Source organism: Trichechus manatus, unplaced genomic scaffold (assembly GCF_000243295.1).
Source record: "Trichechus manatus latirostris isolate Lorelei unplaced genomic scaffold, TriManLat1.0 scaffold00018, whole genome shotgun sequence".
NCBI classification, from domain to species: Eukaryota; Metazoa; Chordata; class Mammalia; order Sirenia; family Trichechidae; genus Trichechus; species Trichechus manatus.
Window position 1 is genome coordinate 15175695 of NW_004443954.1, and position 23882 is coordinate 15199576.

The 23882-nt window shown below is 39.6% G+C and overlaps 1 protein-coding gene across 1 annotated transcript in view; it reads left to right on the top strand.

Annotated features, from left to right (window-relative positions):
* Positions 1-19430, top strand: part of GGH (gamma-glutamyl hydrolase) — a 40532-nt gene extending 21102 nt beyond the window's left edge. The window contains exons 3-9 of the mRNA XM_004372565.2: positions 2306-2356; positions 3521-3605; positions 6291-6429; positions 7758-7864; positions 7945-8035; positions 16691-16825; positions 19046-19430. Coding sequence (XP_004372622.1) covers positions 2306-2356; positions 3521-3605; positions 6291-6429; positions 7758-7864; positions 7945-8035; positions 16691-16825; positions 19046-19167 — 730 coding nt within the window. The 3' untranslated portion in view covers positions 19168-19430. The remainder of the gene's footprint in view (positions 1-2305; positions 2357-3520; positions 3606-6290; positions 6430-7757; positions 7865-7944; positions 8036-16690; positions 16826-19045) is intronic.
* The last annotated feature ends 4452 nt before the right edge of the window (positions 19431-23882 follow it).

Genomic DNA, 23882 nt, shown 5'->3' on the forward strand with positions numbered 1-23882 from the left:
AGAAACAGAAGATTGCTAAATGTAGGAGAGTTTTTGCAGGAATTTCACAAACATGATGCTCTCTTCCCTTGTTCTTGCATTTAATTTATCTTTTGGAAGAACAAACAGATCTTACTGTGACCTAATTAAAGATTGTAGCCAGTTGTCACAGATTAATCCCATTGATTTTCTCTGGAGAAAGGAGCTAAAATCATCAGTAACATGGTGATTGATAGGAGACCCTTAAGGGGTGTTTGATCAAAGGTGCTCCAGAATAATTACATGGACAGATTAAGAGTGTCTACATTGATTTGTCTGTCATCTATAGTAATTTTCTATAGTCTGTGTTTGGATCAGTAATCAAATATCATATCCCCACTTTACATTTCTCTGTTCATTTCTGACACCAGCTGCCCATGTAGCACTGCTTCCTTTGACCCTAACCACCCAGAATTAGGTCAGATCTCACAAGTTAAAAGGACACCATCCTTCAGAATGCCAAATAGGCCCAAGACTTCAGATGTCAGCTGCAGGTTTGCTAGTCCACGTGACACCCTGACTTCTGACCTGCTGGCTGCAGATTTGAGGTTCTCCCATTACCCCTTCAGGATACCAGTCCCAAGCTCAGGGGCTCCCAGGGGTCCCTCCCTGGGATCCCTCTCACTGTGTTGGACGTGCAGGTTGCCTCAGAGGCAGTCCTAAGATCCCAAACAGCCACAAGACTATTAGGATGAGGACCCCAGCCAGTAGCATCAACCTTTTGTCTGATACAATAGTACACAGGGAACAGTTACACAGTGTTGGCAAAGTGAAAGCCATTTTACTGTTCACAGAAAGTGGATGGGAAACAACAGGAACAGTTACACAGTGAACCGATGCCCTCTAGGTGCCGAAGGCCATCTGGGCCGGATGGAAACTATGCATGCCCCACTTTGCACTGTAGGAGAAGGACTCCAAAGTCTCATAACCCATCCAGCTTTATACTCCAGGGATCATGTTACTCACTTGAGTTAAGCACAGCTTCAGACCCTCCACCGCAGCCACCCAAGGAGGTTCATGGCCCTTGATAGATGCCAGCTAGAGTTTCCGTGGTCGTTGATTGAATTTTATCTCCCCAGCCCTGCTGCCTGTCTGGTCAGAACATCAGACCCCAGAGTGAGCTTTTCCTGAAGCCTAAGATCTCTAGCAGGAGGAGGAAGAGAAGAGGCAGCTTGGGTGTCTGTCTTGGATTCTTAGTGCTGCTGTAACAGAAGCATCAAATTCCTGTTGGTTCTTTCTACACCCTTAGGTACCAACTGTAAACTCAGGATTCCCAGCCCCCCTCACTTCTGACCTGCTGGCCCTGCTACTCCCTTGGGTTCGATAATTTGCTGAAATGACTCACAGAACTCATGGAAAGCACTATACTTATGATTACAGCTTTATTATAGCAAAAAAGGTTACAAACGAAGAGATGCATAGGGCAAGGGCTGAGAAAGTTGCCAACGTGGAGCTTTCATGTTCCAATGGGCATGCTACCTTCCCATGTTTCTCACCAACCAGGAAGCCCATGGAGCTTACAGGTCTGGAGCTTTTATTGGAACCTCATTATGAAGACATGACTGATTGAATCATGCCCCTCCCACCCCCCAGGCCTGGCCATATCACAAGGTGGTCTTTCTGTCCTGGCCAGCCCTCACCATATTACCACAAACCCTTAGGTGTGGTTTGGGGGCCTCTTAGGTAACAATGACACCTCAATTACTCAGGAGATTCTAAGAGTTTAGCATTATCTCTCAGGAACCTAGGAGAAAGACCAGATTTCTTTGCGCAAAGTTAAATTCTTTACCTGAAAGTCTGTCTTTAGGTTTGACTTGTGAATACACAGTAGTTCCCAAAGAGTTGCAAGTGGTGGTGGGTGTGGGATGAAGCAGTGACTTGGAATTTATAGGATTGGTTGTTTTTATCATCTAGAGCTGCTGAACCTAAGATAGGCATGTTAATAAGCTCTTTGTTTAGTTTCTACATAAGGCTGTTGAATGTTCAGAGAAATTACTGATGTTCACATTTCGTGCTTTTAGCACATAGTTCACAATCGCGAATGACATTGGACCACAGAAGGACGTGTTTACTTGTCCAATTAGCAAAATAAAGATACAACTATATGGCTTTTAAGTAGTTTGAAAAAAAAATGCCTCTAGGAAGGTGGAGAAGTAATATTGCCGGGAGTTTAAGAATTATTTTTCATCTGGCTTTTAAAAATTAATGTGGTGACTTCATTTAGAGCCTTACTTTTTTTCTTAAGTTTTGGAAATGGATATTTTATAACAATTTTTATTGTTTTCAGGCTTAATCTTACTGATAAAGAATACGAAAAGCTTTTCAAATCTATTAATGGGTAAGTTGGCAGCATTTGTTTGATACAGTATATACATATATGTTGGTGCTTTTGTAAAAAAATACATGTAAATACAGTAAAACCTGTGAAAGCCGAAACCTGTGTAAGGCAGAAACCCATCAGAGAAGGAAAACTCAAAATATTTTCTACTAATAGAGAGCGATAGAAAACTGGTAAGCTGTACCCTGTCAAAGGCGAAAAACTTGCAAGACCTGGAAAAACAAGGCAGTCTCATCAAGTCCGACTCTCACAAGTATCACTGTATCATCCGTATTTCTGTGTAACTATCTTAGAGTGGTATAACACATTGATTTTCTAAGTTCTTTTATAGGAATTATTTTGTCGTGAGATGCAGAAGTCCTGCAAAGCAGAGAAGGCAGGTTAGGAAATATATGCAGGCTATGTAGATATGCATAGTATATATGTATTTAAATGTGTGACATAGTTTTTATTCTTTTAAGGCTTGGCTTAAATGTTTTGAAGCCACTTTAAATGACATGGCATACTGCTTGCTTAGGCAATTTATAAGTACTAGGTTTGAGAATATTGATTGGTTATTTTTTAGATGGTTTCTTGAATTGTACATGGAAAAACTTTTCTGTCTTCTGACTTGACCACAAAGGGTAGCTTGCTCGCAGAAAGAGACTTTTTTTCTTTCACTTATTTAGTGTGCTTAAGGTGAAAGTTGACAGCTCAAGTTAGTTTCTCATACAAGAATTTATACACATATTGTTATGTGACCCTAGTTGCAGTCCCTATAATGTGACAGCGTATTCCCCCTTTCCATCCCGGGTTTCCCGTGTCCATTCAGCCAGCTCCTATCCCTTTCTGCCTGCTCATCCTGCCTCCGGATGGGAGCTGCCCATTTAGTCTCGTGTATCTGCTTGAACTAAGAACCACATTTTCACGAGTAGTGTTTTATGTTTTATAGTCTAGTCTAATGTTTGTTTGAAGAATTGGTTTTGGGAATGGTTTTAGTTCTGGGTTAACAGAGAGTCTGGGGCACACTATTTCATTAAATAAACTTGTTTATCAAAGAACTTTTGGAAGAACATGCAATAAAGTGTTCTTAACTGGGGTGGTTTCTGAGTGGGTAGCATTGCCAATATTTTTTTATTTTCTATTTTTCTTCAGTTTTTTGATTTTCCTTTGATGTTGTTTCAGGATCCTTTTCCCTGGAGGAAGTGTTAACATAAGAACCTCAAGTTATGCCAAAGTGGCCAGAATATTTTATAACTCTGCCCTGAAGGTAAGTATCAGTTATTGTTTATTATTTCAGATGGGTTTTTTTTTTTTTTTGGTAATTTTCCAGTATGACCCTATAGCATCATCACCTCCTTAACCTGGGAGGGCCTGCTCTTCTGCAGCTCATGGCTATCCCACCTGTTTTCTGGGTGCTTCATCTGTAATTGGGATTCACAGGGGTCTGGCAGAGTGCTGCTGACCAGGCCCTCTCTGTGCATGCTGACTCCTGTGAACCAGGGTCTCACGGTGGCTTCATGGCTCCCCTATCTCTGTATGTCCTCTTTTCTTTTTGTTATGCACCAAGCATTGTTCTCATGTTTTTAATTTTCATCTCCTCTTGAAATCTTCCCTTCCCAACTCACAGAATCCTTCATGCCCTTTCCTCGCACTTACCCTGGACTCAGCCAATTACTAGCAGAGCCTCCTGCCGCCCCCGCCTTATAATGTCTCATATCGGGCGTTCCTTTGGTACCAGAGGTCAGACTCTTACTGTTTCTCCTCTGAACTATTAAAGAAATTTTCTAATTAATCTTGCTGGCCCTGGGATCTTCCCACCCTTGTTAAGTATTTCCCTAAGGGACTTTAGCATGTGAGACACTTGGCTATTAAATAACTTGTAGCCTTTTATAGTCTTTGAGTCAAGACCTTTCAAAGTGTGTCCTCACGCCCCCTTTCCAGCCTTTTCTTATGTAATTGGAGTTAGGCTTGTATTTCCAGCATACGCCCTGTATCCTCCTACATTTTAATCTATCAAATCTGTTTCTGTCTACTCCATCCCTAATTTATATCTTAGCCCCTTTTTGAGGCTAAGGCACTTCTCTCTTTTTATAGAATTTCTCTGTCTACCCCAGCTGGAATGGCATCCTGCCCTCTTTACCTCTTAGAGTATTTTATTGTGGAATTGTTGAAGCATTTATTTCGTACCAACTCTATAATAATATGACTAAAGTCTCTGCCTTTGAGGAACTTATATTCCAGAAGACAGACTATCTTGAGATTATTTGTTCATGTCTTACCAAATTTTATGATTCCAATACTCTTTGAAGACATTCCTCATTGTATCTGGTATGGTGGTGTGTACTTAGTACATTCTTGGTGGATAGTTTTTGAAAAACTAGTGAATGCAGTTGAAATTTTACAATGTGAATAATGTAAGATGCATTTGAGAAATATATAAACACCGTAAGTAGTCACTCGTTTCCTTTTTTGCATATAGAGACTTCATGTAATTTGTTTAAGTAAGAGAAAAAAGAAGCCAGCAATCCATAAGACCCAAAGATCTCTTTTTTCCTTAAAAAAAAAAAAAGAAAAAGAGTTACTTGAAGATTTCCAAGGTAAAAAGCTTAGTAACTAACCTTGAACTTCTTATGTAGTTACAGCTACTGGGGTCCACAAAACCCTCATTGAAAGAGCGTTAAGAAGTGATTAGTCTCTTAGTTCCATTCTGTGTCCACTCTGTGGCCTTTGCTGTGCCGGGCCATCTGGAGGATCCACAACAAATAAAAGGCGTGGTTCCAGCAATCAAGGAAATTACATTTAGTTGAAAATTAAATATGGCACATATAGAAACAGAGAACAGTTTTGTGTTTATTAGCAATAAATTAAGTAAGACCAATGACTTAAAGTACAAAGCACTAACTTCTAAAATAAAATTGGCATAACTGGATATAAAGTATTAAAATCCTCCATAGGTATAGGAAGCATAGGAATTAATATAATTTTGTGTTTTTTCTCAGTGAGGAACAGAAAAAAACAACCCAGGGTCCTCATTTTAAATGAGTGCCTATTAGGTTATATTTTACAATCTATGAAAGAAAAGTTCTGCTTTTAGAAAACAAACAAACAAACAAAAATCCCAGACCAGTTGCTGTTGAGTTGATTCTGACTCATAGCAACCCCATGTGTGTCAGAGTAGACCTTTGCTCCATAGAGTTTTCAATGGCTGATTTTTTGGAAGTAGGTTGCCAGGCCTTTCTTCTGAGGCATCTCTGGGTGAGTTCGAACTGCCAACCTTTTGGTTAGCAGTCCAGTTTGTTAACAGGTAGCACCACTCAGGGACTCCTGCTTTTAGAAAGTTGCTGTTAAAATTCATTTTTGCAATTGTCAGCAAAAATGGGTTTAAGCTTCAGTTAACCAGAAAATTCAGCTACTAGAATACTTATTTCCCCAGTCATGGTGTTATGATGCAGGTAGAAGAAACTCAATACACTGGTACTTTTTTCGCTGACAACTTTTACTCTTATAAAAATTTATCTTACTTTTGCTTAGCCTTTTCCTGACTAACTGTTCTTTTTCTCCAGATCATGGCTCTCTTCTGATTTAAATCTGATTAGCTGAAGGCGGTATAATGTGGCTGTTGCCATAAATTCTGAGATAATGGAAGAAAAGCCTCATAGTGTATTAAAAACTAGAAAATCATTCAAAGGGATGACATTTGTAGAAGATTTATAAATAGGCATCTATCTAGCATTGTCTGTAATATTTATGGTCCCTAGCTGTCACTTGTTTGGTGGTTGATGGAGGGATGAAGAGAAGTTTGAGTGATAACCCACTTATGGATCATGGAAGATCTTTCAGAAGTCCCTGAATAACTCAGGGAACTGCCTTTTAATGATAAGCCTGATGTATAATTTTTGTTTTTGAAAAGTATAGAATAAACTTATTTTTTTCTGTCTCTCACTCTGCAAAGAGTTTTGATGTTGGAGACTATTTCCCAGTGTGGGGCACATGTCTGGGATTTGAAGCGCTCACATTACTGGTGAGTGAAGAGAACTTACTAACTTCCACAAAAACTGAGAATCTGTCACTGCCACTGAACTTCACTGGAGGTAAGAATTCTATTTCCCATCCTTTTAAAAAGAGTCACTGGGCAGGAATAAACCAAAACCCCAAACCAAACCTATTGCTGTTGAGTTTAAGTAGTGAATATCAGTTAAAAATGCTCATAAAATTTATTAATTCTTAAATTACTTACTCAGGTTGGAGATGTGAATTATCACCTTTGGACTCATTTGTGAGAATGGCTTAAGGAGTTTTAAAGTACGATAACTCATTGCTTCTAGTGATATCTGGACCATGTGTGATTAAGAACTCTGAAATTGGACCTAATTTTGAGTCCTGGCTTTGTCACTTTGGCCTTGGGAAATCATTTAACCTCTCTCTGGTCCAGTTTCCTTATTTGAGTTGTTTGTGAGGATTAAGTACGATAATATGCTCCAGGCAGTCTGCTAAGCACTTTAAATACAAGTAAATGTTACCTAGAATTATTCTAATACCCAAGTTTTTCCCTTGGTTGTGTAAATAGATAATGATTCTTACAAATTACTTTATCTCTGTGTCTTCAGAAATGAATACTACTAACTTGCTCTCATAAGGACTTTGGAAGGAAAGTGATGGTGGTCATACTTGGAACCTATAGAACACTTTATAGTTTTCAAAGCTCTTTCTCGTATCTCATTTAATCATTGCAGAATCTCTGTGGAGAGTATCTAAATTAGGTCAGACTATTTTGGTTGTGGTGGTTACAACCCAATTTATACAAAAAAGGAATATTTCAAGAGTACTGGGATTCTCATGGAAGGCATTAGCAAGAAGAAGGGGCCAGGTTTAGGGACAGCTGGAATCAGGGCTTTGAGCCCTATCAGGATTTTGTTTTAAAACCCTTCTCTGATATTTGAGTCTACATGTGTGACTACAGAGCCTTGAGTGTTGGCCACTAAGGTATATTACTTTTGTGATCTGTTTGCTGAGTAGAAATTTCTTGGCGTGGTTAATGTCCCTTTCTGCATTGTTGGTGTTTTTAACGTTTTTAAGTTCCTTTGAAAATATGTTGAAAGTTGTGGATACTTTCCCGGGAAAACAATACATACACACATGGAAAACTTTACCTATGTTTTTCAGAGCTGCCAACCTAAGATTCGCTGCTTACACTTATGGCTGTTCTGCTAATTAATTCTCACATGAGAAGAAATTTTACTTACTCATGTTAATATTCTGGAAGAAAAGTATTCAAATCTGGAACATATTTGAATATATTTTGTATTTGATTGGAATTCTTCTGTGGAAGTCTTGATTATGTCTTAATAATGGCCTTTCTTTGGCTGCTGATAAGTGACTTCAGTGGATTTTATATTTTTTTATGCTTAAATTATTTCAGCTACATTACAGGGTAGAATGTTCCGGAATTTTCCTGCTGACTTGTTGCTGTCATTATCTACTGAACCTCTGACTGCAAATTTCCACAAGTGGAGCCTCTCCATGAAGGTATCACATATTACACAATAAAATTAATGAGTTTGGTTTAACTACAGAAGTAATCATTTTGTTTTATTTTTGTAATATAGAATTTTACAGCAAATGAAAAGTTGAAGACATTTTTCAATGTAATAACTACAAATACAGCTGACAAGATTGAATTTGTTTCATCAGTGGAAGGTGTGTATCACTGTAGCATGTATACTTGATTTCACTTACTAATTTCATATTTATTAATTTTTATATCTATGTTTTCTTAAGAATAAAATTATGTTACTTGGAGACCTGAAGATGGAGGCCCATGGTGAGGTTAGGGCATATCTGGGGACAGAAGACATATTTTGTACATGTTCCAAGTCAGTTGCGGTTTACCTGAGCCATTTTCTAGAGTGGGATGATGAAAAGGAAAGAATAAGGAGGGATGAACAGATAAATGGAGAAAGTGACTTCTGTTTCTAGTAATATGGCAGATTACGTTCCATGTGACAGATTCTTCTCTAGAAAGCAATAAATAATGTGGTTGACATAATAGAAAAACATCTTCCTAAATATATTGACAAACTGACAAGGACACAGGGATATCCAGAAACGCAAGAGTTAGGTGGAGTATTTAAGTTAGCATTATTATCCAGTCAGGAAAACTTGAGTCAAAGCTCAGGGTCCCCCAACATGGGGAGTACCCCATGGATTATGACCTGAAAGGCTGTAACCTCATTGAAAGGGTGAACTAAAAATAAATCTGGAAGCTGGTCTGCAGCACTGCAAGGAGAATTGTCAGTCTTGAACCTTAGCACTAAGACAGTGGGTGTGGTGAATAAGCCATAAGCATTCATAGTCAGAGGCTCACCTCCTAGTGTGCCTGCAGTATACTCACTGAGCAGATCGATAAACCTCAAGTCAGGTTATTTAAAGTTGTCTCAGACTGGTAGTGTCCTCAAGTGCATGGCAGGAGCTAATGTACATAATTCTCTTTGGAGGAACCTATGTTTGTCCCATCAAGGAATTTCCACGTAAAAGGTTTTAAGGGAAATGAGCAATTCACAGCCAAAAACCACTAATGCACAAGGAAGCAAAATACCATGAATAAGAATTTACAAAAACAACAGACATAGAAGCAGAACTATACAAATCTTAGAAATTAGAATTATGAGACATTAAATATAATTATATTTTGTGTTTATAAATAAATAAGGGATACTTGAAAATACAAGCATTAAACAGAAGTGAGAAGAATCAAATTCAGGTATCAGACATGAAAAATATAATTGAAATAAAAATCTCAGTTGACAGATTTATTAGCAGATTAGATACAGTTGAAGAGAGAATTAATGAACTAGAATAGAAGGTAGATCCGAAAAAGCATTCAGAATAAAACAGACAGAAATCTAAAGTACATTGAAAGGAAGATTGAAATCTGGAGGATAGAATGAGGAGTTCTACTGTACCTAACCAGAGCTCTGGAAGGAAAGGGGATGTCTTAATTTCTTAGTGCTACTGTAACACATACCACAAGTGGGTGGCTTTAAAGAACAGAAATTTATTTTTTCACAGTTTAGGAGGCTAGAAGTCCAAATTCTGGGCACTGAATTCAGGGCTGTAGGGGAAGGCTTGCTCTCGGTTGGCTCTAGGGGAAAATCTTTGTCTCTTAGCTTGTCTAGCCTTGGTGTTCCTTGGTTCCCTGGCAATTGCCATATGGCATCTATCTTTCCCCCTGTTTATGCTCACTTGTCTCTGTGCCTAATCTGCTATTTTTTTTTCCTTTAAACTTATTGTGGTGAAAAAATACACAACAAAACATACTCTGATTCAACAGTTTCTACATGTAAAATTCAGTGACATTGCTTACATTCTTCAGGTTGTGAAACTGTTCTCACTGTCCTTTTCCAGATTATTCCACCACTATCCATTAACATAAACTCAATGCCCTGTAAGCAAAACTTCCCCCTTTCCCCCTCCCTCCCACTCCTAGCAACCACTAATAATAAGCTCATGGCTGCTAACCAAAAAGTTGGCAGTTCAAACCTGCCGAGCTGCTCCGAGGGAGAAAGACCTGGCAATTTGCTTCTGTAAAGATTACAGCCTCAAAAACACTATGGGGCAGTTCTGCTGTGTCACATGGAGTCATTATGAGTCAGAATCGACTCAATGTCAACAACATATAATTTGCTTATTTCATGTAAGTGAGATCATGCAGTATTTGCCCTTTTGCAACTTATCTTGCTCATCATGTTTTCAAGGTTTATCCATGTTATGGCATGCATCAGGACTTTATTTCTCTTTATGAAGGAATAATATTCTATTGTGTATATATACCACATTTTTTTATCTGTTCTTCTGTTGGTGGACATTTAGGTAGTTTCTGTAGTCTGGCTGTTGTGAAAAGAGCTGCAATGGACATTGGTATACAGGTTTTTGTTTGCATTCCTACTTTCACTTCCTCTGGGTATATACCTAGGAGTGGGATTACTGGGTCATATGGTAATTCTATGTTCAACTTTCTGAGAAACCACAAACTTTTCCACTGTACCATGTTACATTCCCACCAGCAATGGATAAGGGCTCCACTTTCTTCACAACCTCACCAACACCTATTGTTTTCCATTTTTTTAATCATTGCTATTCTGATGGAGGTGAGATGGTATCTCATTGTGATTTTGATTTGCATCTTCCTATTGGCTAATGAGGAGCCCTGGTGGCACAGTGGTTAAGAGCTATGGCTGCTGTCCAGAAGATCAGCAGTTCGAGTCCACCAGCCACTGCTTGGAAACCCTGTGAGGCAGTTCTGCTCTGCCCTATAGGGTTCCTATGAGTTGGAATTGACTTGACAGCAGTGGGTTTTATGGTTTTTATTGGCTAATGATTTTGAGCATCTTTTCATGTGCTTGTTGGCCATTGGAATATCCTCTTTGGTGAAATATTTGTTAAAATCCTTTACCTGTTTTTCGATTGTGTTTTTTGTCTTTTTGTTGTTAAGTTATATAAGTATCTAATCTCTTTAATAGCTCAAAAATAATTATTGTATTTTTACTTAAATACTGCATGCTTTCTATGTTTGTTTGCCAATCGCTCCCTCCCACTGCAAGGTATTTTCAGAAGCACCAGTGTGCCAATTTTTTTTTACATGTTTTTGTAAAAAAAATTTGCATGTGTGCTTACAAAAATACCTCACAGAGAGAGGGAGTAATTGGCAAACAAATGTAGAAGAAGATGGGCATTATATGCATAAGAATACAGTAAGTTTAAGACACACTCTACTGGTAGGGCTTCATTAATATAATAAAGAAGACCCTGTTCCCAAATGGGATTATATCCACAAGTATGGAGGTTAGGATTCCAACACATATTTTAGGGGGGACACAATGGAATCCATAACAGACAGTGGGACAGAGACAGTATTTGACGAGATCAGATGAATTTTCTAGAATTAATGAAAAGCACCAGTGAACAGACTCAGAAAGCCCAGTGAATCCCAGGCAGTGTAAATAAAAAAGAAATTTATATCTAGTCATAGAAACTGCAGATCCTCCAAGAGAAAGGGAAGATCTTAGAATCAGTCATAGAGATGGATCACCTACAGAAGAACAGCACATGGTCCGATGGTACACTTCACAACAGTCAGAAAAATGGAATTATATCTTCAGTGTATGAATAGAAAATAATTATCCACCTGCAATTGTATGCCTAGTGAAATTTCCTTATGGAAAAAGAGTGAAATAAAATTAGGGAGAGTTTGGCCACCAGCAGCATGCCCTCCCCAAAGGAAGTTTAAAGTGATATGTTTCAGGTAAGCACTGTGATCCCAGATGGAAAGCCTTAGATGCAAGATAAATAAAATGCAAACACAGTGGTAAAGATATGGAAAAAAATATGTTGGACACTGATTATGGAAATACTAATAGTAACTTATGAGGTTAAAATAGAATTAAAATGGGGGACAGTAGCACTCCTGGAGGTGTGAATAGTGTTATATGGTTCTAAGGTCCTTGTTGTTTTGGAGGAGGGCAAAGACATTAACTATAGACTTGAAGAAGTTAATGCATATCAGAGTTTCTATGGTAACCACCCTAAGAATAGAGGCAATATATAAAACTAGTAGAGGAGAGAAAAGGAGAAAAAAATCCAAAAGAAAGCAAGGTTTAATATGCTATTTTATATTAACTTCTAAAGATGATGTTCAGCTCATTAATGTTCAGCTTTTCTTTTTAAATATATATGGCTACTTTGGAGCCCTAGTGGCGCAGTGGTTAAGAGCTTAGCTGCTAACCAAAAGGTCGGCAGTTTGAATCTACCAGCTGCTCTTTGGAAATTCCATGGGGCAGCTCTACTATGTCCTGTAGGGTTGCTGTGAGTCGGAATCCACTCAATGGGAACAGGTTTTTTTTTTTTAATGGCTACTATAAAAATGGCATGGGGGTGGTATCTGACCTCTAATTTCACAAGGGGGAAGGAGAGTCAAGATCAACAACCCAAGGCTGATTTCTGTGAAGCGGACATCAAGCATGCCTCCTCTCTCCTCCATTTTAACTAACTCCACACCAACCATTCCTCCCACAGCACTCTCTACTTCTCTGCTGGGTTCGATAATTCATTCATTGCAGTGGCCACACAGAACTCACAGACCATACTCACGATTATGGGGTTTCTTAGGGAAGTAACAGGTTGTATTCAGGCTTAGGAACACTCAAGATACAGTTCTTCCATCAGGACAGCCTCTTCCCAGCTGTGCTCGCAGGCACGCCTCTCCCTGGCCCTCAGCCTCTGCCCAAAGGCACTCAGTTTTCTCTCTCCAAGGGCCAGGAAGTGCACCACACTGTCCCCTGCTGCTGGGTCTCTGCAGCCAGGTCTATTCGTGCCACCACTTCTTACCATCTTTAGGGTTATATCTCGCTCTCTCTCACTGTCTCCTGCTTCCAGGAGCTTCTCAGTGCAGGAATCCCAGGTCCAAAGGACATGCTGGCTCCTGGCTGTTCTTCTTTGGTAGTTGGTGGGATTCTCTCTTTCCCGCATCTAGGGCAGCTCATTTCAAGCCCCGCAGGATGGCAAAACTGACCAATCCCATTGGTGGGCCACAATTACCGTATCTGCACAGTCCTGCCCAGTCACTTGGGTGGGAGTTACAAGACCATGGCTAGAAAGTCCACACAAAAGTGATCTATGGCACCGCAGCTACTTTAGGCATATCCCAAAGTGTGCGTAAAAAACATTTTTATACAGTTTCTTAAATATTTTCTAATGTCCATGCTAATTTCTTCTTTGACTCACAAGATATTTAAAAGTGTTTAATTACTAGTCTTTCAGTTTTTCTAGTTATCTTTGCATTTTTTGTTTCTCCCTTAACTGCATTGTGGTCCTAAAACATGCTCTGTATAATACTAAGCTTGTTGAGACTTGCTTTAATGCCTAGTACTAGGTCAATTTTTAAAACTATTTTGTATGTACCTAAGAAGAATGTGTATTCAGCAGTTGTTTGGTCGATATTCCACTTATGTTTATTATTTCAAACTTAATCGTGTATTCTAATTTACTATATGTTAATAAGTTATTTATTTATTTAATTTATTTGCTGTTTGATCTGAATGGTGTTACAGTCTTTGAGGGTGAATAGGTATTTGTCTATACCTTGCAGTTCTGTCAATTTTTGCTTTATATATTTTAAGCCTGTGTTATTAGGTATATCTTCTTTGTAAGTAGACTTTGATATCACATGAAGTACTCCTCCTAACGTCTAGTAATTTTTTTTTTGCCTTAAAGTCTACTGTATCTGATGTTAGCAAAATGACACAAAGCTGCTTTTGGTCAGTATTAGCACAGTAAATGTCTTTTGTCATTTTTTGGGAAAGATTTCCTTTTCAGCCTTTCTTGATCTTTATATTTTAGATGAGCCTCTTAAAAGGCATTCAGATGGATTGTCATTATGAACCTGTACGGATAATTTTTGTCCTTAACTCAAGCATTTAGTCCATTCACAATTTGTTGTAATGCTGATATTTGGATTTATTCCTATCATATTATTTTGTACAAAATGCCAGGGACATACAAGATATTTTTGAAGAACAGAGTGGGTGAGCTTGCTTTGTCAGAAATCAAGACTTATAATCTATATCAATTAAGACTGTGGTTTTGTCACAGGAATAGACAGATAGGCCAATGGAACAGAACAGAGAGAGAGCCCAGAAACTGAGAATATTTGATAGTTGACCCAGTGGCATTGTATTGCAAATCAGTAGGAAGAAAGTAGAGGATGTATTTAATAAATGGTGTTGGGACATTTTGTGATCCTTGAGAAATAAAAATTTGTATCCCCTTTGTCATATAAAAAATAAATTCCAGGTAGTTGAAAGACCTAAATGGAAAGGTAAAACCATAACAAGATTTCAAAGGAAATAAAGGAGAACATCTTTATGATCTTATGTAAGGGAAGGAGTTTGTAAGAACAAAAAACACAAACCATAAAAGAAAATATTGATTAATTTGACCAAATTAAATTTAAGAACTTGTGTTCCTCAAAAAATAATATAGATGGGAAAAAAGGAGATATTTGTAATGTGTATATAATTAGGAAAGGATATATGTCTAGCATATATAAAGTACAACCATGAATTAAGAAAAACACAACCCATTAAAAGTGGATAAGAGAATGGATAAAAGAAATCTGAATGGCCTATAAACATATGGTAAGGAGCTCTGGTGGCACAGTGGTTAAGTGCTTGGCTGCTAACTGAAAGGTTAGCGGTTCGAATCCATAGGAGAAAGATGTGGCAGTCTGCTTCTGTAAAAATTACAGCCTTGGAAACTCTATGGGACAGTTGTCCTCTGTCATATAGGGTCACTATGAGTCAGAATCAACTCAGCGGCAACAGGTTTTGTTTTTTGGTATAAACGTATGGTAAGTTGCACAGTGTAATTACTGATTGGGGAATGCAAATGGAAATCAAAGTGAAAAATCACCTCACACCCACCAGATTGGCAAAATTAAAAATCTGACAACAAGTGCTATCTAGGATGTGGCACAGCAGATGCTTCTAGACACACTGGGTTTATTTATGTGTTTAATTTTTTGAAGCAAATTCCAGGAATTATATTATTTTGCCTATAAAGATATTTAATGATTCTAAAAATAATTGAATTATGTTACAAGATTCTTTCATGCCAACTTTTAAATGCTTAAAACTATTTTAAAAATGACCAGCACCAAGCGATGAATCATTCCACAGACTGAGAAGAGTACCTAATTTTGGCTGAGACAAGCTGGCTTACACAGAAGGACCCATTCTAACACCAACATTATTAGTCATTATGGGAGGGAATGAAAATGTGTTATGAAGGAGGAAAAAGAGAGGCCTATCATGGGAGAAACTTGTGTCGTTAATCCATTGTGCACTTCACTGTTGAACTGGGATATATTCCAAGGCTAAAATATTTTACTGTGATCATCTGGAGAAGTGAATTGTGTTGATCCTGTGTTGTTGGCTGCTGTCGAATTGGCTCCAATTTATAGCAACCTTATGTACAACTTAATGTCTTTTGTAAGGATCAGCACAAAGGTGATTCCTGTGAGGCAGAGGTTAAAGGTGTCCCAAATGTCCAGTTTTTCCAAACTGCTGTACCACTCCATCATCTCTAACATCGACTACTCCTCCTCTCAGTATTTTTGTTTTCATCTTTGGGTTCCATAATTTGCTGCAACATCTCACAGAACTCATGAACCATCAAGGAAATGGTTCACACAGATGTGAAGGTTGGCAAGTCCCAAATCTGTGGATCAGGCATCAGGCTGGAGGCCTTGCCTGACTCATGTGGTTACAGGGGCTGATTGGCAGGTCAGACAACAGGCTGCTGGTTCACAAGGCTGTGGAAGCTGGTGAATTAGGTCAGACGATAGGCTGCTGGCTCAGGTTCCAAGAACCGGAGGTCAGATGATGACAAGACAGATGCAGGATCCAGAGCAAGAGAGAGAACTTTGACAGAGCATTCACATGTATTGGATGTAGACCATACCCTCAAGGAAACTCCTCTTAATTGAGCAAGACAGTGCAAGGGTATGACTTCAGTAGGATAGTAACGGTGGTGACTAGGGTAAGGGTGGTGACTTGAGTCACACCCTCTAGTAAGGCAGTGACTTACATCCCACCCTAATCCTGCCTCATTAACGTAACGGTCAACTTACTCCCAAATGGGACCATAACCACAGGTATAGGGGCTAGGATTTACAACACATCACAAAATGGAGGACAGTTACATTAGACCACAGAATGGAGGGTGATGATGTCATCGCATAACTGCCAAATTACATATATAACTGCCAAACCACTGAAAATCATGGCCCAACCAAGTTGACACATAACCTTAGCCATCACAGGTTCCATACACCTTATTTGCATTAACAGCAAGCTATCCAATCTCCTTGGTGGGCTACAAGCACTTTAGTTTGCATAGTCCTACCCAGTCATTGTGTGGGAGTCACAAAGACTATGTTTAGAAAGGCCATGTTAAGTAATTCACTGCATCTGAATAACAGAAGGAAACATTGCCTGGTCTTGCACCATCTTCGCGATTGTTGGTAATTTGAGTCAGTTGTTGGAGCTACCATGTCAGTCCATCTCTTGGAGGGTTTCACTTGTTTTCACTGATCCATTACTGTAGAAGATTGAAAATCAGTGAAATATTAGGAATTTTCATATTGACCTTGAACTGAAATTCTTTAGTTTGTATCTAAGAAAAATGTGTACAATTTTCTTTGACATAATGTTTTACATAGACATGAAATGTAATTAAAGTAACATCCTAGACTGTTCATACTACTTCCAGCATAATAGATTTGTGTTCTACCTGCAGGATATAAGTATCCAGTATATGGTGTCCAGTGGCATCCAGAGAAACCACCTTATGAGTGGGGAAATGACAACATTTCCCGTTCACCTAATGCTGTGAAGGCTGCATTTTATTTAGCAGAGTTCTTCGTTTCTGAAGGTAATATATGGGTATATAGTTTTATTGTTCTAGTGTCGTTTTGAAGGAAATTGCCTTCATCTAAATTTTTGTGTACTCTTGTGCTCTGTAAATATTCTGTAAGCCCTACATGTTTACTAATAAAAAAAAGACAAAAATATTAAAAATATGAAAACTCTGCAGTTGAGATCTTGTATATTCAGGTAAAATCAGGACAATTTTTTCACGTAACAGTATCGTACACTCTAAAGTGGGCACAGTTCTTCAACAGCAGCATGAAAACATTGCACTGTTTTTATTCCTTCCTTGAATATTTTCATTTAGATTCTCCCCAGTTACTCTTCTTTTTAAGAATAATGCTTTAACGATAAAATTCTCTCAGCATTAGATATTATTTGTTTGAAGACACTTATCGTATTTTTATGTAGATAATGTGTACCTTCTGTGTTTGTTTGCCAACCATACCCTCCCCCTGAGAGGTATTATCATAAGTGCTACTAGCCATTTTGTTGTATATGTTGCTGTAAAAAAGTCAGCATGGCGTGCTTACAAAACTACCTTGCAGGGAGAGAGCATGGTTGGCAAACAGACATAGAAGACACGCATTGTTTGCATAAAAATACGGAATATAGATTGACTATACCCATCTATCTGTCTGTCTATCTATCATCTATCTATGTGTCTGTTTTTATCTATACATCTGTATACATACATACACACACACACACATCCATTTTGTGATTTAAGGCTACCTTCCTGGAAGCATTGGCACATTGACAAAAGTTAATAAGTTTTGGCTGTTTTTTGCTGATGAAAACATTTTCATGCTATATTATATTTGGGTAAAATTGAGAATTTGCTTGTAGATGCTTATTTTTTAGTTGAGTGATATGGCTGTAAGACAGAGGTACAGATAAAACTTGCAAGGGATAGGGTGTCACTCTGATGAGACATGGCCATTTTAGCACATCAGTGAGCCTTGTTTCAGTCCCATCTCCAAGGCTACCCTAAGTCTTTTTGCCATCCACCCTCCTGCCTATTCTCTGAAGTCAGAAACTTCCTACTGAGTTCACTCTTGTTTGGAATTGTGCTCAGTTGAATGAATGGTTTCAGGATTGAACAAGAAAACCCAAAAGAGCTCCCATGTGCAGTATTAGTCCAAGGAAACATGTTCATGTCATGGGTTTTTGAGTGAAAAAAATCTGTGTGGCTGAGAACAGCAGTGGCTCGAGCAAATCTATTGCAGTAGCATCAGAGGACAGGCTGTACTTTGTCTTTATGCAGTTTGAACCCACCAGCTGCTTCGCTGGCAGTGGCAGTCTGCTTTCATAGAGATTACAGCCTTGGAAACCCTATGGGGCAGTTCTACTCTGTCCTACAGGGTTGCCATGAGTCGGAATTGACTCAGTGGCAATGCGTTAGGGGTCCACAGCTGGCTCAAATGGTTCAGTGTTTGGCACCTTCTAGAGGCTCTTCTGGAAATAGGCCTGGTGATCTGCTTCGGAAAGTTCATAGCCTTGAAAACCCTATGGAACAGTTCTGCTCTGCAACACATGGGGTCACCATGAGTCAGAATCAACTCCAGGGCAACTAACAACAACGCATGCTTCACTGTAAAAATGTCATGTGTTTAATAAAAACCAGTAATTATTTTGACTATAGGAGAAAGTCCAAGCTTCCAGGCCACGCGTCCACTCTTTATCCATACCAAACTTCATTGTGCCCATAATACTGCCTCCCTGTTTTTCATCTCTCTGCTTTATCTGTGGAAAATGCGCTTTGCCTCACTTCTCCACCTGCGCCACTTTCTCCATCCTCTTCACTCCTGTAGCGTCTCACTGAAGACATACTCTATGCACATTACAGTGTATGATTTTGTGTTTGTGTTGGTTGCTTAATTAAACTTGTTGAGTGGTAGGACCTTGTCCTGTTTCTGTTTCCTTCCCCAGGGCCTGCATCAGCTCTTGCACACAGTAGGCACTTAGTAAGTGTGTGAGCTCATGAGGGAGCAAGTGCCATGTGAGGCCTGGTGCTAGGAAAGTATAGCTGCTCTATCAGTAGGTAACTGTGCCATAAACCAGACGCCCCTTTACCAGGGGGAAGTTTTGCAAAGATTTCTCCTCTCAGTGATATTTTTTCCACTTAATGCTAATTGCAGGAAGAAATATTAGAAAGTAGTCTTTTTGAAAATTTTATCATCTTCATCCTATCATTTTTTAAAATTAACTATTTTTCTTGCAGCTCGGAAAAATAATCATCACTTTGAATCTGAAGATGAAGAGCGGGAGGCACTGATTTATCAGTTTCGTCCGATTTATACTGGAAATTTCTCTTCATTCCAGCAAAGTTATATCTTTGATTGAAAGCCTTTGATGTGTTAATAGAGCAACTCCGAGTAATTCCATGATTGAACTATTCTCATAACTTGTTATTCATGGCAGTAATAGAGATTGTCATGGAGATTCCTTTTCTGTGATGTGACTCGCTCTGATTCTTCTTTCAGTATATAACATTACATCACTTCTGACGATCAAATAGTAAGACAGATAAATAACCATAATGTACTTTATGGAAAAGGCTTATTGTATCCAAAGATTGGAAAAAAATAAATTTATTGAAAATGTTATTTTTCTAACTGATTCTAGAAATAAATGCTACCTCCAACCCATTCACCTCATCCCTGCTGAAAACTCTTTAAATCCTCCCTCTAAAGTGTTGTCTTCCTTCCTTCCTATTGCTGTCAAAGTCGACTCTGACTCATAGCAACCCTATAGAACAAGGTAGAACTGCCCCCGTAGGGTTTCCAAGGAGTGGCTGGTGGATTCAAACTGCTGACCTTTTGGTTAGCAACCAAGCTCTTAACCACTGGGCCACCAGGGCTCCTACCTTCTTTCAGGCTCAGAAGTATTTATTGTGTATGTATGTGTATATAATTATATGCAATATATATACATGTATAATATATATAAATACAATAAATATAAATATATGTATATATGTATGTTATATAATTATATGTAATATATAATGTGTGTATTTTATATATTCCATATGTCTTTGTAAGTGTAATATAAAAATATATTAATATTTAATATATAATACATATTATAAATATTAATATATGTGTATAAATGTATGTTGTATGTAGTATATAATTACATGCAATATATTATCTATAATATTTTATATACTATATATTACTGATATATATTACATATGTTATCTGGATTTCTGGGAGCAGCAAATGGTTTGCGCTTGACTACTAGCCTAAAGGTTGGGAGTTCAAACCCACCCAGCAACGTCATGAAAGAAAAGCATGGCCATCTGCTTCTCTAAAGATCACAGCCAAGAAAACCCTATGAGTCTGAATGGGTTCAATGGCAGCAGGTTTGGTTTTGGTTTTGATATAAAATATATACAAATACAATAAATGTGTGTGTGTGTGTGTATGTGTATTTTCCCCCATTCTGCTGTGTTAGCACCACAGTTAGAGTGTCCATATCCTGAAAGCAGACTCTGTGTCTTGAGCTTTTGAATCCTAACACTGTAGGTTCTCACAAAATATTTATGACTACTTGTGAGTACACTTTTTTCCATCTAAAATAATTAAAGCTGTTATGCATTTACTTTCTAGTGTCCATTTTAATATGCTTCTCAATCTGTGCTATTTTCCCCATATGCCTTCACCTACTCTGAAACTGAGGAATTCCTTAAGGAAAAGCAAGCTGCTAGGATCAGGAGCTGGGAGTTTGCGAGCTGTATATGACAGATGATGCTTATGCATCTGTTCTCCTGGTCCCCAGAGCTGCTCTAGAGAAGTGGACACGTGAGCAGCAGAGAAGGGCTGAGAGAGATGTTGGAGGAGATTATGAGTGATTTCATGTGCAGAAAGATAAGAAAGCAATCTGAAAACACATAATCTTTGGGCAACAAGGACAAACGGAGCATAGACATTGAAAGGGATTTATACATATAGTTGGCCAAGAAGGAACTTTAATAAAAACGTGGCTGATTTAATTTCTATCTGTGCGGGTGAAGATCTTTGTAGTTCCTGTGTTGTCCAATGGCCATTCCTGATTAATTTCATAGCCCCCACATTAGGAATAGGTAGCAGCACTGTTACTACTCACAAAGCCAGGTCTCTTTGGAACCTCTTTGTACTGAAATACCAATTTTCTTGTCTTTGCAGTTCCCTAATAACAATACTGACTTCGAGTTACTCCCAAAGGCTCATACTGTGCTTTATTATTGATACCCACAAATGCAAGAAAGTGTGAACAATCATCTGTTCTTTTGTTCTTGTTAAATTTACCGTTTTTCCATGTGTGTATTCCTTTGAACTTTTTATACACAATCGCTGCCTTCTGAGAATGGAATCTCTCAGAGTTGACCACACCTCTGCCTTCCACACCAGCAGGAGTCAGGAGAAGGCCTGTGGGCAGGTGAGAAAAACAGTTCCGTGCAGGTAAGGAATGTCTGTCTCTTGTCCAGCCTGGCTTGAGATTGTCCCGGGAGAGCCTGCCATCATACATTGATGGAGACAAGGTGGGACAGCGTCCTATTGCTGCTGAGCGACAGGCTGGCTAGCTCTTTGATGAGAGAAGTGGCCACCACCGGGCAACTGCCTGCCAGCCTGTAGAGGGGATGGGGTGGCCACCTTGGTGCCAGTGGCGGAAGGTGCATAGGTAAAAGGTGTGTTGCTACTCCTCGACTTTTGGGTGCTGTAAATCAAAGGTGGTACCATAGCCGGAAGATGGATTAGCAAGAGCTGACAGGCCTTCATACATGGCTCAAGCCTTATTTGTGGTGGTCTGGCAGTGGACCACTGGTAACCCAGATCCCTAACCCAGATCCCTAAACTTGACTCCCCACATCAGCACATTACCACCATCCTGGTCATTTAAGCTCATGCAGTCTCATGAAAAGCATTACGCTTGCCAGGCGGCCCTCCAGTAACTGGGGCCTGGCCACAGGACCTGGGACAACCCCCAAGACACGAGTCCCAGAGCTCACAGGGCATCTGGTTGACCCCACACGTGGATGAGAGGTTTGGACAGTGCCTTGAAGGGGAGGAACGGGATTCAGGGCCCATGCAGTTCCCAGCTAGGCTCAGATGGCCCTGCCTGTCTGGCTCTGCCAGCCTTAGCCCGTCAGCCACTGAAGGGAGGGTTACTTAGGAAATACTGAGGTAGGTGCTTCCCATGACCAGGACCCATGCAGGACAAGGCCCGGGCTTGGGGAGCCCAGCCCAGATAACACTGCAGACCCAGGCACTGGGGAGGGATTTAGAACATTTTGAGGAAGGCACCCCAAAGTGTGGGAGCCCCTGAGGGGTAAGCCCGGAACAGAGACCCTACTTGCTTGCCTGGATCTAAGGGTGATACTGCCTCTCTCAGCAGGGGCCAGCGACCGCTGCTGCTTAGAGAAATATACACTAGGAAGTCCTGGAAGGTTTGTTTCTGAAGACAAAGGATGGAGGCCACATCTCTGCCGTGCTCAAGGCAGATTCACTTGTAGCCCCAGGACTCTACATTGAGTCAAGCCATGGCTCTGGCTGGCTACTTCTGTTCCTTGAGTTGGTTTGTAAGCGGGAACATTGCCGCCCCACCCGCCATCCCCACCTCTGGTCTAGAGCAGGTGCATCTCAAAATTCTATGTCATAGGAGTGGCACCTAGGGATCTTGTTAAAATGCAGATTCTGGTTCAGTAGACTGAGGATTGGGTCAAGAACCAGCCCTTCTAACAAGCTCTCAGGTGATGCCAATGGTCCCAGTCAGCAGACCAGGCTCTCAATATTAAGGATCCAGACTTCTCTGTTAGCAGGAGAGAAGCAGAGGCTGGAAGACAAAGTGTGAGTGAAGGAGCATGGGCAGGTTAGGACAAGGAAAAGAAAGAACAAAGAGAGGAAGGATTGCTGAAGTGTAGACCATTCTTTCAGCTTCTGCGTCTCCTTCCGCAGCCTACAGCTGGTTTCAGTTTCTAAGGGCTCTTGGAGAACAGTAGCCAAATTCCTTACCTCCACGTTTCCTGTTCTCTTACCTGTGTGGGAGGTCCCAAATGGACTGGAAATGTTGAACTTAAAGAGGAGGCATTGCCACTCTTTTCTCTTTGGCCAGCTATTTCTGAGTGCCCACAAATTTATGTAGTGTGTGGTCCAGCACAAGATATTTTATAAGGGGGTGTTGTCTATGTCTCCATTTCCACACTGTAGAGTAGGAACATTCTCAATACCTTATCAGTAGGCTGAGGTTCCGTGACTTGGCACAGCCTAGTAGCTTCGAAAACCCATTGCCAGTTGAGTCGATTCCGACTCATAGTGGCTCTATAGGACAGGGTAGAACTGCCCCATAGGGTTTCCAAGAAGTGGGTGGTGGATTCGAACTGCTAACCTTTTGGTTAGCAGCTGTAGCTCTTAACCACTGCACCACCAGGCCTCCGTAGCTTGTAAAAGGACAGCGGAAACCCATGTTAAAGTATGCAAGCACTTGCCTGGTACATAGAGGCCCTCAATAAGTGCCTCTTCCCCCATTTCCCCTCTTTACAGTAATCGTACAGCCCTAATGTACATGCTGGGTCTGCGTCTTTACTTCTCACAATAATAAGAAAATACACCATTTAAGAATTGTCTCATGTGGGAAGAATTAAGGGAAAAAGGTATTTTGCTCCAGAGAAACAAAGTTTGTTATTATTTAGCTTGGATTTTTATTCCACTTAATCTCTTTCTAAAATGGTTAAAGTTTTTATACCATATTACATTTTCATTCTAATCATAGCCATTTGCGCCACCTAGGAACCTTAGTTTAAAATTAACTGGAGTACTGTGCATTTACGGATCAAAAACACTAGATGTCAGGAGAGAACCAGCTAAGCCCATGTTTAAATGGTGTTTGCATTTAATCATTTAGAGTACTAGGTTTTTTAGAAGGTTGTCAGAGACCTAAAGAACATTTAATAGTACAATTAGTATACTTATTTAAGTACTAATGGGTTATATAAAAATAGATTGATATCTAATACAAGGCATACCTCGGAGACATTGCGGGTTTGGTTCCAGACCACTGCGATAAAGCAAATATCA